Genomic DNA, 17703 nt, shown 5'->3' on the forward strand with positions numbered 1-17703 from the left:
GTTCAGATCTGTGAACTTGGAAGATTATTTGGGCTACAGTGTTGGGAAAGATTAGAGAAGAATAAGGCTAGAAGAAGGGAAACCAGTTAGGAGGCTATTGTAGGAATTAATCATGCTGCTACTTCTGGTGGTGATTCTGATGCTAAAATTGATGATGATGCCATCTCTTGGGTACTGATGTCTCCAGACACTCTCCTTTAATCAAAACAACCCTAGAAGGATTGTCTTCATTTTACACATAGGAAAACTGGGAATGAAGGAGATTAAGTTCAAAACCAAGTGGCACATAAGTAGTGAAGCCAGGATTTAGTCTTGACAGTCTAACTATAGAACTTAATCTCGCCACTTCTTTTTGTTGATATTTTTAATTAAAGAAGCAGCAATGAGGATAGAAGAATGTTAGAGTTATTTATATAAATAAATAAGACTTGGTAACAGGTAAGATCTCTAGAGAGTAAGGAAAAAGAAGGCATCTGGGGTGAATAAGAGAAATCTGACTTGGCTGACCCAGTCGTGGTGGTAAGCCTTATGAAAATAGGTAGCTGAAGGAGAATTTTAGAATTAATAATTCTTATCCTACTCTATTTTCCATAACATTTAGACCCTTCCAATATACTGTATAATTTACTTATGTATTATGCATATTATTTTTATCTTACTGTTCTTTATATGATGTCCACTTCAAGAGAGCAGGTAGTTTTCATCTACTTTGTACACTGATATCACAGTTATCTAAATGAGTTCTAGTCAATAGTGGCTGCTCAAAAAATATTTTTGAATGAATGGAAAAAAGTGGGATAAAGAATGAGGCCTGTGCACCACCACCAATTGAAGAATGGTTAGAAGTTTGTCTTATAGAAAAAAAAAATAAGAAGGCATAACCAGAGAGGTAGGAGGAAATCAGCTGAGAGTGATGTGATGGAAACAAAGTGAGTAAAGAGCTTTAAGGAAAGAAAATAATGGTCAGTAGGGTCAAAGGCTGCTGAGAGATGAGGCAGGGTAAGGACTGAAAGTGGCAGGTGGTCAGGGTATCTGTGACTTTAGTTAGTTGGAAGTTAATGATAACTAAGAACTCTTCTTTGAAATAAAATTTCTCTGAGATTGTTTATAGTTCAGGATAGTTTTGTGTAATGTTTACTTTCTGTTTTCACAGGTTTTAAATCTTTTGCCAATAATAGGAAAGAGGAAAGTTAAATGATGAGCGCTACTAATATATTTGGGAGCTTGACCTTGCTTCCTCCTCTGCCATGGCTTGTTATGAGTATTTTAACTGCTCCTTGGCTTATATAAATTTCAGAAAGTCCTGAGATCAATTTAAATCTAATAGGATTTTCTCTATAACTGTACCAGGTGAAATGTTTAGGCTGTTTGATTACCTGACAAGCAGTCCAGGCTTTTATTAGAGATTGTTAGTGGGTGTATGTTTAAGTTATAATTTTATTCCTTTTAAAGAAAAAAAATGTTTTCTAGGTAGCAGCAGGAGTACAAGCCAGCCCTCCACATGCCCTCTTGTTTGAGTGTGTCCTACAAACTTTACACATTAATCAAATGCTAGAAAAGCCAGAAGAACAGCGTTCTCCATGACCATTACTGCGAATTCCCACCAAAATGCATGGTAATGTAGCATAAGAGAGCATAGGGCTGAGAGTTGAGTCTCAGCTCCTCTCTAACCCTCCATAACTTGAACCTTAACCTCTATTTTTATTTTCCTTTTATAATAAGGATGTAAGACCTGCAGAATTTAAAGTTCTTTTCTAAGCACTAATATTCTATGATATAATGCATTGATCTTGACTAATACCATATGGGGAATATTTTCAACTTATTTCCCTGTATATAATATCAAAGATAGACACCGACAAAATTTCGTAGTGACTTTTGGAAGAACGATTTTTAATTCCTATCTCTTTGCTAAATAAATTTAGTTAATATTTTTGTTTGTTTCATGTTAATTTATTAAAAACTTTAATTCTTCTGTATGTTTTGCGTATATAAAGAATGTGTCTTGTCTTTTTTGTTTGCTTTTCAAGAATTTAGAAATTAAATACTTAATTATGAAAGTTCCACAGAAACAATTTAGACCAAAAATTTTTAATGTTTCATTGTATCAGTGTAGATTTGCTTTAATTTGGGGGCTTTAAAATGAATACTGTAGATGAATACTGCCAAGTATATGATATTTAACTTTAGTTTATTCCTTCAATATGTAATATTTTACTTGAAGAATAAATTTTTTTTTCAGTTAAATAGGATTAATTTGATGTTAAACAACTTTTCATTTTTAAACAGCTATAAGTTTTTTGGCATTACAAAATTTTTATTATATTTTGGAGAAAACTTGCATGTACAGCAATATGATTTGGGTTTACTACATTTTTTTTTATGTTACTTGAAAGAGGAGAAAAAAAAAAGAGTAGGTGAAAAATCTTTAATTTGTCCTAGATGCTGAACTAGATGCTTTATGCATATAGCCTCAATTCCTGTTCTTATGAATGCTGGCTTGTGCTAATATATATGTACAAATAATTTATTAGCGTGCCTGTATATATGCATACATGCATATATATATATATATATATATATATATATATAATCTCAGCTCATTGAATTCTCACAAAGCAGATATCCTCATCTCCATTTTACATATGAAATGTGAAATAACTTGCCTAAAGTCATTCATCTAGTATGAAAATTATACTTTGTGTCTATTTTTGTCTGACACTGAAGTCCTGTTGTTTTTTCCTTTATATTCCACTTTTCTGTTTTAGGCCTCAGTATCTGAAATTGCTGCATAGAACTTCATTTATAGAAAATTTTAAGTTCACTGTATGATAAAGGTTTACTATTTTATTTTTAACATTAATAATAAAATTTAATTCTAATTGTTTCTAAAATAACTTTCAAGATTTTTATGCTTTAAAGGGATCAATGAGATACTTTTTTATATCACTGGAAAACCTTTAAATGTTTAAGGCATAACAGTTAGTGTGCTAGGAAAATAACATTTATGACTCAGAAAAACTCCGATTTAAATGAGATACACTTTCAAAACCAGCTCCTTACATTTCCTAAATAAGATAAAATCTAAGGTTAATAAAATTCCATTTTTTCTTCTATTTAAAATATTGGTTCCAATGAAACAGCAGACTTTCCCAGAGGAATAGCCTCAGAGATAAATCACAGTTTGTAGCTTTACTGTTTATTTTCGGTGCATGGTTTACTTGTCTATTTTTAATCTACATCCTACTGTTTTTGACACCTTATATTTCTTGCAGTTTTCTGTGGCTTTGCCAAATTGATGTATACTCAGAAGTTTACAGATCACTACAAGTGTTATGTTGTACAGTAACATCAGTAAAAATGTTCAAAATTACTATTTTACAAAGTTTATTTTGCCTTCAATAGTGACAGTTTTTTTCCTTCATTTTTAGCAGTAATATCCAAATCTGGTAGTTTACAAAATACCTTTTAAGGCCATCCTGTTTTGATGGGATCAGTGAGATCTCTTAATATCATTGAAAACCTTTTACATATTTAAGGCATAAGAGTTTAAGGTACTAGAGAATTTTTGTTAAGATTTCTTTGAAATTTTTTGCCTTATGTAAGAAAATGATTATTGTATGTGCTGCCGAAGCAAGCACAAGAAAATGATTAAACTAATTTCTTCTTCCATGATAAGAAACTTTTGGACAAATTAATTCTATACCTGGAAAAATTTTACAGAGACCAAGAAAACCACATCAAACACTACCAGATAATGTTTGGTCTTATTTTCTCTCATGTGCTCATTGCTTGTCACTTGACACTAATTATTTCATAGAAGAGCAGTGACTTTAGCACTACCATTATTCATGGCTTCATCAGTGCTAACCTGAGAAATTGTAAGGTGCTCCAGATTTTCCTTATTAGCATCTTAGCTTTCCTTATTAGTTTCTAATTTGTTTAGGATTTCTGAACCATTAATAACCTTTTAATAAAAGTAATGCTTTTGTTTAGAAATAATGTACAAAGAATAAGTTCTTATAGGGTCATAAACTTTTGCACCAGAGAGAAATATAAGCATCATATTATCTATATGGTGATTTAAGGAGGACAGTTGCTTACTTTTTTTTCTTTTTGATTTGTAGAAACTTCCATTTGTTTACTCAATTTTTTATTTTTATTGTACTTTAGGTTCTGGGGTACATGTGCAGATCATGCAGGTTTGTTGCATAGGTACACATATGGCAATGTGGTTTGCTGCCTCCATCACCCCGTCACCTACATCTGACATTTCCCCCCATGTTATCCCTCCCCGACCTTCCCACCCCCTCGCTGTCCCTCTCTTGGCCCCCCCCATAGACCCCAGTGTGTGATGCTCCCCTCCCTGTGTCCATGTGTTCTCATTGTTCATCACCCACCTATGAGTGAGAACATGCGGTGTTTGATTTTATGTTCTTGTGTCAGTTTGCTGAGAATGATGGTTTCCAGATTCATCCATGTCCCTACAAATGACATGAACTCATCATTTTTTATGGCTACATAGTATTCCATGGTGTGTATGTGCCACATTTTCCTTGTCCAGTCTATCGTCGATGGGCATTTGGGTTGGTTCCAGGTCTTTGCTATTGTAAACAGTGCCACTATGAACATATGTGTGCGTGTGTCGTTATAGTAGAATGATGTATAATCCATTGGGTATATACCCAGTAATGGGATTTCTGGGTTAAATGGAATTTCTATTTCTAGGTCCTTGAGGAATCGCCACACTGTCTTCAACAATGATTGAACTAAATTACACTCCCACCAACAGTGTAAAAGTGTTCCCATTTCTCCACATCCTCTCCAGCATCTGTGTCTCCAGATTTTTATTTATTTATTTTTTGAGATGGAGTTTCGCTCTTGTTACCCAAGCTGGAGTGCAATGGCGCAATCTCAGCTCACTGCAACCTCCGCCTCCTGGGTTCAAGCGATTCTCCTGCCTCAGCCTCCCGAGTAGCTGGAACTACAGGTGTGCGCCACCATGCCCAGCTAATTTTTGTGTTTTTAGTAGAGATGGAGTCTCACCATGTTGACCAGGATGGTCTCGATCTCTTGACCTCGTGATCCACCCGCCTCAGCCTCCCAAAGTGCTGGGATTATAGGTGTGAGCCACTGCACCCGGCCATCTCCAGATTTTTTAATGATGCCATTCTAACTGGCATGAGGTGGTGTCTCAATGTGGTTTTTATTTGCATTTCTCTAATAATCAGTGATGATGAGCATTTTTCATATGTTTGTTGGACTCATACATGTCTTCTTTTGAAAAGTGTCTGTTCATATCCTTTGCCCACTTTTGGATGGGTTTGTTTGTTTTTTTCTTGTAAATCTGTTTTAGTTCTTTGTAGATTCTGGATATTAGCCCTTTGTCAGATGGGTAGATTGCAAACATTTTTTCCCATTCTGTCAGTTGCCGGTTCACTCTAATGATGGTTTCTTTTGCTGTACAGAAGCTCTGGAGTTTAATTAGATCCTATTTGTCTATTTTGGCTTTTGTTGCCAATGCTTTTGTTGTTTTAGTCATGAAGTCCATACCTATGCCTATATCCTGAATGGTTTTGCCTAGGTTTTCTTCTAAGGTTTTTATGGTGTTAGGTCTTATGGTTAAGTCTTTATTCCATCTGGAGTTAATTTTAGTGTAAGGTGTCAGGAAGGGGTCCAGTTTCTGCTTTCTGCATGCTGCTAGCCAGTTTTCCGATCACCATTTATTAAACAGGGAATCCTTATCCCATTACTTGTTTTTGTCAGGTTTGTCAAAGATCAGATGGTTGTAGATATGTGGTATTGCCTCCGAGGCCTCTGTTCTATTCCATTGGTGTATATCTCTGTTTTGGTACCAGTACCATGCTGTTTTGATTACTGTATTCTTGTAGTATAGTTTGAAATCAGGTAGCATGATACCTCCAGCTTTGTTCTTTTTGCTTAGTATTGTCTTGGCTATGTGGGTTCTCTTTTGGTTCCATATGAAGTTTAAGGTGGTTTTTTCCAGTTCTGTGAAGAAGGTCATTGGTAGCTTGATGGGGATGGCACTGATTCTATAAATTACTTTGGGCAGTATGGCCATTTTCATGATATTGATTCTTTCTAACCGTGAGCATGGAATGCTTCATCATCTGTTTATGTCCTCTCTTATTTCCTTGAGCAGGGGTTTGTAGTTCTCCATGAAGAGGTCCTTTACATTTTTTGTTAGTTGTATTCCTAGGTATTTTATTCTCTTTGTAGCAATTGTGAATGGGAGTTCACTCGTGGTTTGGCTCTCTGTTAGTCCATTACTGGTGTACAGCAATGCTTGTGATTTATGCACATTGATTTTGTATCCTGAGACTTTGCTGAAGTTGCTTATCAGTTTAAGGAGATTTTGGCCTGAGATGATGGGGTCTTCTAAATATACAATCATGTCTTCTGCAAATAGAGACAATCTGTCTTCCTCCTTTCCTAATTGAGTACCCTTTATTTGTTTTTCTTGCCTAATTGCTCTGGCTAGAACTTCCAATACTATATTGAATAGTAGTGGTGAGAGAGGGCATTCTTGTCTAGTGCCAGATTTCAAAGGGAATGCTTCCAGTTTTTGCCCATTCAGTATGATATTGCCTGTTGGTTTGTCATAAATAGATTTTATTATTTTGAGATATGTTCTTCGATGCCTAGCTTATTGAGACTTTTTAACATAAAGTGCTGTTGAATTTTGTTGAAGGCCTTCTCTGCATCTATTGAGTTAATCATGTGGTTTTTGTCTTTGGTTCTGTTTATGTGATGGATTACCTTTATAGACTTGCATATGTTGAACCAGCCTTGCATCCCCGGGATGAAGCCTACTTGACCATGATGAATAAGCTCTTTGATGAGCTGTTGCAATCGGTTTGCCAATATTTTATTGAAGACTTTTGCATCTATATTCATCATGGATGTTGGCCTGAAGTTTTCTTTTTTTGTTGAGTCTCTGCCGGGTTTTGGTATCAGGATGATATTGGTCTCATAAAATGATTTGGGAAGGATTCCCTCTTTTTGGATTGTTTGGAATAGCTTCAGAAGGAATGGTACCAGCTTCTCTTTGTATGTCTAGTAGAATTCGCCTGTGAACCCATCTGGACCTGGGCTTTTTTTAGTTGGTAGGCTCTTAATTGCTGCCTCAACTTCAGTGCTTGTTATTGGCCTGTTCAAGGTTTCACCTTCTTCCTGGTTTACGCTTGGGAGGGTGCAAGTGTCCAGGAATTTATCCATTTTTCCAGGTTTACTGGTTTATGTGCATAGAGTTGTTTGTAGTAATCTCTAATGGTAGTTTGTATTTCTGTGGAATTGGTGTTGATATTCTCCTTTTGATTTTTTATTGCACCTATTTGATTCTTCTTCCTTTTCTTTTTTATTAATCAGGCTAGTGGTATATTTTGTTGATCTTTTCAAAAAACCAGCTCCTGAATTTATGGATTTTTTGAAGCTTTTTTTTGTGTCTCTATGTCATTCAGTTCTGCTCTGATCTTAGTTATTTCTTGTCTTCTGCTAGGTTTTGAGTTTTTTTTTATCTTGCTCCTCTAGCTCTTTCAATTTTCTTGATAGATTGTTGATTTTAGATCTTTCCTCATTTCTCTGGTGGGCATTTATTGCTATAAATTTCCCTCTAGACACTGCTTAAATGTGTCCCAGATATCCTGGTACATTGTGTCTTCATTCTCGTTGGTTTCAAAGAACATCTTTATTTCTGCCTTCATTTCATTGTTTATCCAGTCGAAATTCAGGAGCAGGTTGTTTAGTTTCCATGAAGTTATGTGGTTCTTAGTTTCTTAATTCTGAGTTCTAATTTGACTGCTCTGTGGTCTGAGAGACTGTTTGTTATGATTTCCATTCTTTTGCATTTGCTAAGGAGTGATTTATTTCCAATTATATGGTCAACTTTAGAGCAAGTGCAGTGCGGTGCTGAGAAGATTGTATATTCTGTGGATTTGGGGTGGAGATTTCTGTAGATGTCTTTTAGGTCTGCTTGGTCCTTTTCTGAGTTCAAGTCCTGGATATCCTTGTTAATTTTTTGTCCGTTGATCTGTCTAATATTGACAGTGGAGTGTTAAAGTCTCCCATTATTATTGTGTGGGAGTCTAAGTCTCTTTGTAGGTCACTAAGAACTTGCTTCATATTTCTGGGTGCTCCTGTATTGGGTGTGTATATATTTAGGATCTTTAGCTCTTCTTGATGCATTGCTCCTTTTACCATTATTTAATGCCCTTCTTTGTCTCTTTTGATCTTTGTTGGTTTAAAGCCCATTTTATCAGAGACTAGGATTGCAACTCCTGCTTTTTTTTTGCTCTCCATTTGCTTGATAAATCTTCCTCCATTCCTTTGTTTTAGCCTGTGTGTGTCCTTGCATGTGAGATGGGTTTCCTGAATACAGCGCACCAATGGGTCTTGACTTTTTATCCAATTTGCCAGTCTGTGCCTTTTGATTGGGGCATTTAGCCCATTTACACTTAAGGTTAATATTGTTATGTGTGAATTTGATCTTGCCATTTTGATGCTAGCTTGATGTTTTGCCCATTAGTTGATGCATTTCCTTCATTATTTTGATGGTCTTTACCATTTGGTACATTTTTGGGGTGGCTGGTACTGGTTGTTCCTTTCCTTGTTTAGTGCATCTTTCAGGAGCTTTTGTAAGGCAGGCCTGGTGGTGATGAAATCTCTCAGCAATTGCTTATCCATAAAGGATTTTATTTCTCCTTCACTTATGAAGCTTAGTTTGGCTGGATATGAAATTCTAGCTTGAAAGTTCTTTTCTTTAAGGGTGTTGAATATTGACCCCCACTCTCTTCTGGCTTGTAGGGTTTCTGCTGAGAAATCTGCTGTGAGTCTGATGGGCTTCCTTTTGTTGGTAACCTGATCTTTCTCTCTGGCTGCCCTTAGCATTTTTCCTTCATTTCAACTCTGGTGAATCTGATGATTATGTGCTTTGGTGTTGCTCTTCTTGAGGAATATCTTTGTGGTGTTCTCTGTATTTCCTGGACTTGTATGGTGGCCTACCTTGCTAGGTTGGGGAAGTTCTCCTAGATAATATCCTGAAGAATGTTTTCCAGCTTGGATTGATTCTCCCCATCACATTCAGGTACACCTATCAAACGTAGATTAGGTCTTTTCACATAATCCCATATTTCTTGGAAGCTTTGTTCATTTCTTTTCACTCTTTTTTCTCTATTCTTGCCTTCTCATTTTATTTCATTGAGTTGATCTTCAACCTCTGATTCCCTTTCTTCTGCTTGGTCGATTTGGCTATTGAAACTTGTGTCTGCTTCGCGAAGTTATCGTGCTGCGTTTTTCAGCTTCATCAAGTTATTTATATTCTTCTCTAAGCTGTTTATTCTAGTTAGCATCCCATCTAACCTTTTTTCTAAGTACTTAGTTTCTTTGCATTGGGTTAGCACATGTTCTTTTAGCACTGAGAAGTTTGTTATTACCCACCTTCTGAAGACTGTTTCTGTCAATTCATCAGTTTCATTCTCCATGCATCTTTGGTACGTAGCTGGTGAGGAGTTGTGATCCCTTGTAGGAGGAGAGGTATTCTGGTTTTTGGTGTTTTCATCCTTTTTGCACTGGTTTCTTCTCATCTTATTGGCTTTATCTACCTGTGATCTTTGTCGTTGGTGACTTTCAGATGGGGTCTCTGAGTGGATGTCCTTTTTATTGAAGTTGAAGTTATTTCTTTCTGTTTCTTAGTTTTCCTTCTAACTGTGAGGCCCTCTGCTGCAGGACTGCTGGAGGTCCACTCCAAACCCTGCTTGCATGGGGATCACCCACAGGGGCTGCCACAGTAAGGGTTGCTGCTGGTTTCTTCTTCTGTTATCTTCATTCCAGAAGGGTACCCACCAGATGTCAGCCTAAGCTCTCCTTTATGAGGTGGCTCTTTGGGTATACAGGGGTCTGGGAGCTGCTTGAGGATACAGTCTGTCCCTTATAGGAGCTCAAGTGCTGTGCTTGGAGCTCATTTGTTCCATGTAGAGCTGCTGGGCGGGTACCTTTATGTGTGCTGCAGCAGAACTCATAACTGCCTCTTTTCCCAGGTGCTCTGACCTAGAAAGGTCGGCTTTATTTATAAGTTCCTGACGTGCTGCTGCCTTTTTTCAGAGATGCCCTGCCCCACATTGAGTGGTCTAGTCACAGTCTGCCAGCAGAGGTGTTGCTTAGCTGCTGCAGCATCTGCCCAGCTGCTGTGTGAACTGCCTGGATATTGGCAGACTGCCTCACTAGAGGCAGACACCCTTCCCCTCACTGAGCTGGACCGTCCTGGGTCCAGCTGCACTTGCTGCGAAACTCTCAATCCAGAACGTTTCAGATTGCTTGTTTTGTTGGGGTGGTACCCACTGAATCAGATCGCCTGGCTCCCTGTCTCAGCCCCTCACTTTCAGTTGAATGGGCGGCTCTGTCTCTCAAGCATTCCAGGTGCCAGTTGAAATGACTGCCCAGATTTGTGTGAGTTTCTGTGCACCAACCCGTGGCACCATCCGTGCTGAAAACTCGTGGTGCTTTTCAGCCCAGGCATCTCCTGGTCTGTGGGCAGTGAAAGCTTCTTTATAAATGCAATGAGCACTCACCCTGTGCGTTGTTCTTTCTGGGAACTGCACTCTGGAGCTGTTCCTATTGGGCCATCTTGGATCCTCCCCAGTTGCTTACTTTTTACAATCTAAATAGGATAATTTCTGTAATGGCCACTTATAAATTATCCAAGGATTTTGTCTGTGTTTCTCTTCCTGGCATCAAAAAGCTTTCTTGCTATGAATTTGATTTCCTTTACTTAGGGTTATTGTGTTTTTCTTGTAAGTACCCTGAGCGTTTCCTCAGACTTAAGAACAGTTTTTTTATTTTTGGTTTTGGTTTTTTTGTGTGTTTGCGTGTGTGCCTGTGTGTGTGTGTGTGTGTGTGTGTGTGTGTGTGTGTGCATGTGTGCATGTGTGCATGGGTGCTGATTATATTCATTTATTCTAATATATTGTTTTTCCTCCCATAAATGATCATTAAGTCATGACTGAGTGGTAATCTTTGGTAACCCACAAAGATTGGAACCCCACCTGACCTTTTACCCTTATTTATATGTAGATATAGCCCAAATCATCATATCAAACATTAAAATCTGCTGGGTAAGAATGGCTGTTAGTACAGTTGTATATGATTTGCCTCAGACTAAAACTTTAGGGTAATTCTTAATCACTACAAAATAAAATCATTTCCTTGGTATGTGTTTAGATTTTTCTTTTCATTTTTTTCTTGAAATTTAATCTTGAGTGAGAAGATTGTCCTACTTAAAATATCAATGGTCAGGAAAGTGGAAAACATGCCTTAGAATTCAGTTCGCTACAGACATTTAGTGATCAAATAGATTTTTCTTTGTCTATATTTTGAAAATCAAATGAGATTCTTTTAAGTACTTATGGTAAAAAAAAAATGCTATGTATCACCTCATCACTTCTTAATGAAATTTTAGACTTTATAAACAGACTCTGACCTTTTCAAACCTAGGAATCTGAACCCTTTTCTAATCATGCCAGAAGCATTTTTGAATTCTTAGTTTAACATGCCACTTTTTATGATTCAATGCAGCAGAAATGGACTTTGCATGTTTTGTTGTTGTTGTTGTTGTTGAGACAGAGTCTTACTCTGTTGCCCAGCCCACAGTGCAGTGGTGTGAACTTGGCTCACTGCAACCTCTGCTGCCCGGGTTCAAGTGATTCTCCTGCCTCAGCCTCCCAAGTAGCTGGAATTACAGACACCTGCCACCACACCTGGCTAATTGTTATATTTTTAGTAGAGATGGGGTTTCACCACCTTGGCCAGGCTGGTCTTGAACTCCTGACCTCGTGATCCACCTGCCTCAGCCTCCCAAAGTAATTTTTTAAGTAAATGATTTTCTCCTTGAAGTGCTTACATTTTTCATCTTTAAAAAATAGTTTTATTGAGGCCTAATTTATATTATATAAATTAACCTATTTTAAGTATACAGTTTGATGGGGTTTAGTAAATTTCAGTAACACTTATACGACCACCTTTACAATCCAGAAAAGGTACAGTAAGAGTATGGTATTATAATCTTATGGGACCACTATGGTATATGTGGTCTGTTGTTGACCAAAACATCATTTTATGCAGCGCATGACTGTATATAAAATCATTTAGAAAACAACATGTTAAAACCACTGGAAAAGGGAAGGGACATTTAGTAAATTGCCCTCATTTAGAAAACAACATGTTAAAACCACTGGAAAATGAATAATGATAGAGCACTATTTTTCTTCACTAAAATAAATTTTAGATGTATAAGCTATTTAAGAAGGAAATGTAAATTTATAAGAAAACTAGAAAACATACAGGCAAAAATGATTTCTAGATGTGGAGAGACTTTCTAAGTATTTTTAAAATGGAATAAAATACAAAGGAATATACTGTTTGACTACATAAAAAAATGTAACAAAGTATAAGACAGATGACAAGCTGAAAAAAATATTTGCAACAAACATGAAAAGTAGAGGGTTAAGGTATAATATGTAATATTCACATATGTGAATATTCATATTGATAAAATATATGTGAATATTCATATTGATAAAAAACACCAAAAAGTGACAGATGAGCATTTAAGTAGGTAAATCACAAAACAACAAACAGAAATCACTCGTATGAAACAACAGAACTTTAAAGTGCATGAAGCAAAAACTGACAGAATCAAAGAGGAAACAGACAAATCCATAGTTGTAGACTTCATTTACCTCTCTCTCAAGAATAGACAGAATTAAACAGGAAGTCAGTAAAGATTAGAGGAGCTGAGCACCACCACCTAACAAAAGGATGTAATTGACATTTTTAGAGCACTTCATCCAATAGCAGGAGAATAAAAATTCTTTTCAAGTGCCCATGGAACATTCCTCCAGATAGACCATATCTGTATAATAAAACAAAATTCAACAAGTTTAAAAGAATTGAAACCAGATAATAAAATGAAACTAGTCACTCATATAGCACACTTTTAAGTAATCCAATGGACAAAGAAGTCTCATGAAAACTAAAAAGTAATACATTGAACAGAATGAAAAAAGACCAAATCATAATTTGTGCACACAGCTAAAGCAGTGCTGAAAAGGAAGTGTATAGCACTGAATGCTTATATATATCAGAAATATATATTCAAGATATATCAGAAATATATATAGTAAATACATACATATATATATATATCAGAAGCACTGAATGCTTTATATCAGAAAAGAAGAAAGATCTTAATCAATCATCTAAGTTCCCATCTCAACAAAATAGAAAAAATAAGAACAAAATAAGCATAGAGCAACGATAAGATGCTCTTAATGATAAGAGCAGAAATTAATGAAATTGAAAACAGAAACAATAAAATAGTCAATCTAAATGTAAAAGTTAGAAAAGGAATATTACAAATAACTTCATACATAAATTTGACAGCTTAGATGAAATGGACCTCTTCCTTGGAAAATAGTACTAGAACATAACCCAAGATGAAATAGATACTCTGAATAATCCTATAACTATTAAAGAAATTAAATATTACATAGAAACACTTCAGGGTGTGGAAAAAAAACTCCAGGCGCAAATTATTTTACTGGTGAATTCTATGTATTTAAAGAAGACATAACACCATTTCTACACCATCTCTTCCAGGAAATGAAGGCAGAAACATTTCCCATAGCATTTTATGAGGAAATCATTATCCTGATACAAAACAAAATCCCAAAACAAAAAACAACTACAGACCAATATTTCTCAAGAACTTAGATGTTAAAACTCTTACCAAAATATTAGCAAACTAACTCCAAACATGTATAAAAAGAATTATACCTATAACTAAATGAACTGCTTCAAACACTTGAAAATAATCAGTGTACAGGTCCACCACTTACTAGACGTGTGACCTTAGATGAGTCACTTAATCTTTCTCTACCTTATGTTTCTCATCTGTAAAACAGGAATAATAATAGCACCTATCTCATAATGGTTGTGAAGATTAAATTATCTAATACACGTAAAGCATTTAGAATTGTAACTGGCACATAGTAAGCCCTCAGTAAAACTTAGCCGTTGTTATTACTGGCTCTTAATTGTGAATATTCTAAGTAGATACTGTACTCAGAATCTTGGGTTCTTGTGAAAATAAACTAACGTTATCTTTGCCTAAAGTATTCCATTTTTGTTTTAGATATAGTGAATATACCTTGTAAAAGCCAAAAAACTTCTAAATAATTAAGAACTTTAAAAAGAGAGAAATTTGAGGCCGGGCGTGGTGGCTCACACCTATAATCCCAGCACTTTGGGAGGCCGAGGTGGGTAGATCACAAGGTCAACAGATCGAGACCATCCTGGTCAACATGGTGACCAGGGTTCATTTGCTTGAACCCAAGAGGCGGAGGTTGCGGTGAGCCGAGATCCTGCCATTGCACTCCAGCCTGGGTAACAAGAGTGGAGCTCCGTCTCAGAAAAAAAAAAAAGAGAGAGAGAGAAATTTGGTAGAAAGCAAACATTATATTTCTTGAATTTAATTCTCTTCCAATTATTTTCTTCAAATCTTTCCTTAAAATAAGTCCTGAATATTTTTATCAATATGCAAATTTCAGAACATTTATTTTATAATATTATATAATCTATTTCATATTATCGAAAAACGCATTTTAGGCTACTATATTTTGGGACTTTTCAAAAGCTGTTCCTAGTAATCACAATTTTCCTTTTCCCTTTATAGGTCACCATTTGCTGCTGTGACAGACTATTCAGTTACAAGAAATAATGTCATACAACTCTGCCTGGAGTTGACAACAATTGTGCAACAGGTATTAGCTGACAAACTTTCTTTCTGTTAATTTATTGGCAACTTTATATTCTAATAATGGGAAGTATCCTGTGTACCAAGAGTTTGTAAGATACTGGTTTAAAAGTTTCTCAAAGGCAAATCATTCTAAAGAAATCAAATATGTTTAATATTTTTTGGGAAACTATGCATATACCTCAGTTAACTTACCAGACAATATAAAAGGAACCTACCTGACCTGTAAATAAACAATTATAATAAAATAATATCTGTTAGTCTCACACTTTCAGTGGGGATGACTAAGGTATATTGCCTTTCAAAAAATTACCCCATTCAGATAACAATCTCAGATTTTTGCTCTAAGACACTATTAGTTTTACTTACTTTTGTACACATACAAGCAAATGTGCCTAACAGCTTTTAACAATGATCTAATTACCAAAATGATTTTTCGCTTCGATATTATCTAAGCCAGGAATCCCCAAATCAGATGCCTTCAGGGTCCAGCAGCTGATATAAATGGTTGAATTAAGTCTGATATAAGGCATGGAGAAATGCAGGAGACTTGGGTGATTTGACTAGAACATATTCAAACATGTCTTTTAGAGGAAATGTAATTATAGGCATGATATATTAGTGCTTTTAAATTATCTTTTAAATAATTTGTTCTTTTTCTACTGTTATGTGATGATATGTCTCTTCAGTATCAAGTTTTTTTGGGCTCTGTGGTCTGTTGCTACCTGTAGTAGAAATAAGAATAAGGATTAATAGGTAAAATAATGAAATAAAATAGTTAAGTGTTTATTTCTTTATGGTGAAACTATGGGTGATTTTATTTAGACTCTACTTTTCTGTATTTTTCCAAATGAATTTTTATTTTCTAAAATGAATTTGAGTTATAAAAAAAAAGAATGTTAAGTACATTGAAAAAATACTGCTTTAAGTTTGCCAGAGGAACACAACTTAGACAAATATTTAAATATACTTTAAAATAAATTACATGCTTACAAACAGTTAATGTTCATCTAATCATCTAATTCAGCCATTATATACATACTAATCACTGCATTTGATTGGAATTGTATGAAGTATCTGAAGATAGGAATTAAACTTAAGCTGCCAGTAAAAGAGGCCAATTTGAATAAGCAAGGTGTAGACTTTAAAGAAAAACTAGGGCATGCATTTATTACCAGGCTTTCAAGAAATCTCATCTGAACAGTTATGGTGATGGTTATGCTTTGAAATATGCTGTGCTTCGAATTATTTTTCACTCAGCTTTAATTATTTTTATTCCCTTTGCAGCAAGATGAGATAATCAATATCTAAAAATAAACTGTCACAAATGCCTTTTTTCCACTTCCTAACACAAAGTGGTGCTACTGTGAAGTAAGAGGAAAGTGCTTCTTGATATTGGCCACTTACATTTAAAATAATACTAAAATTAGTGGAGAAATTTAATGTCAGTTTCTTTTTAAAACTTTCATTTGTAGGAATTTATTTAATCTATTATATTTATTTTACTTATTCCCTGTCGTGATGGGTTTGGATCATTGTATTTGAAGCCTTTTAAAGAGATTTCCGCCCCCCCCCAACACTTTCCTCATCACGTAAGATTGGTTATGATGACACTTTTGAAAAAAAAAAAAAGAGAAACTGGTTTTAAAACCTTAAATAGAATTCTCACAAAGAACTGAAGCTTCATTTAGAACAGTCAGCAACTGAAGCAGAACAATGAGACGGGTACCCACACACTACTTGTCAGCATTGTAATAATTGCCATGATGCCTTCCTTAATGGATATCAGCTTAACCTAAAATTATTGTACTGTACCATTTTTTTTGTTCTCTAACACAAAAATGATGAATTAGATTGTCACTATTTAAGAAATAAGCACAAAAGTGTTGGTTTGCAAGATGAAACTTTGGTGAAGCTTAAAATACATGGGGCAAGGGAGAGGGTTGTAATTTTGGAAGATTTGAGATTCAGCCCTGTTGATTCATGATGATTCCACATTGGACAAACCATGTCATTGTTTTCGCCATCTATAAACAGAATTAATCACATCTACCTCAGAATTATTAGTAGACTAGATAAAGAAAGTGTATATATACACCATGGAATACTATGCAGCCATAAAAAAGAATGGGATCATGTCCTTTATAGCAACATGGACGGAGCTGGAGGTCATTATCCTAAGCAAACTAACATAGGAACAGAAAACCAAGTACCATATCTTCCCACTTGTAAGTGGGAGCTAAACATTGAGTACATGTGTATACAAGGGAACAACAGGTACTGGGGCCTACTTGAGGGTGGAGGGTCAGAGGAGGGTGAGGATCAAAAAACTATATTTTCCGTACTATGCTGATTACTTAGGTGATGAAATCTGTACACCAAAACCCCATGACACTCAGTTTACTTACATAACAAACCTGCACATGTACTCCTGAACCTAAAATAAAAGTTAAAAAAGTAAAATAAAATAAAAATAGTCAATGAATGTAAAGTGAAAAACAAAGATGAAAGTAATATTGTTTACAAAAATAGGTAAGGAATAACAAGACTTGATTAAAGGAAGTAACATAAGAAGTTTTGAAAAATAAATGTCAGAGATGTTTTTTCTCCATTTGGTGTTAGTTTTATTGAGCTGCATTTACAGTGAAATCTGAGTTAGGTGCTGAGGGAAAATTCAAACATGTTGAAGAACATTTTAAATCAGATTTTGAAATGTTAAATACAGAGTGAAAATTCCTCTTAAAACTCAAATTTTGACAATACACTTTTTACCTGAACTGGTCCTCTCTAAACTGTGTTTACTAAAAATCTTTTTTCTGCTTTCTTATGGGTCTGTTCATTTGCAACCTTTTTCTTTTCTTTTTTTTTTTTTTTTT

At 35.4% G+C, this 17703-nt stretch overlaps 1 protein-coding gene across 4 annotated transcripts in view; it reads left to right on the forward strand.

Moving 5' to 3' along the window:
* CNKSR2 (connector enhancer of kinase suppressor of Ras 2) overlaps window positions 1–17703 on the forward strand; it is a 291896-nt gene that overhangs the window by 60900 nt on the left and 213293 nt on the right. For all 4 annotated transcript variants that reach the window (XM_017540689.2, XM_037742810.1, XM_037742811.1 and 1 more), the window contains exon 4: window positions 14747–14834. In XM_017540689.2, the coding sequence (XP_017396178.1) occupies window positions 14747–14834 (88 nt within the window). The remainder of the gene's footprint in view (window positions 1–14746; window positions 14835–17703) is intronic.

Source organism: Cebus imitator, unplaced genomic scaffold (assembly GCF_001604975.1).
Source record: "Cebus imitator isolate Cc_AM_T3 unplaced genomic scaffold, Cebus_imitator-1.0 Scaffold128, whole genome shotgun sequence".
Taxonomy (NCBI): Eukaryota; Metazoa; Chordata; class Mammalia; order Primates; family Cebidae; genus Cebus; species Cebus imitator.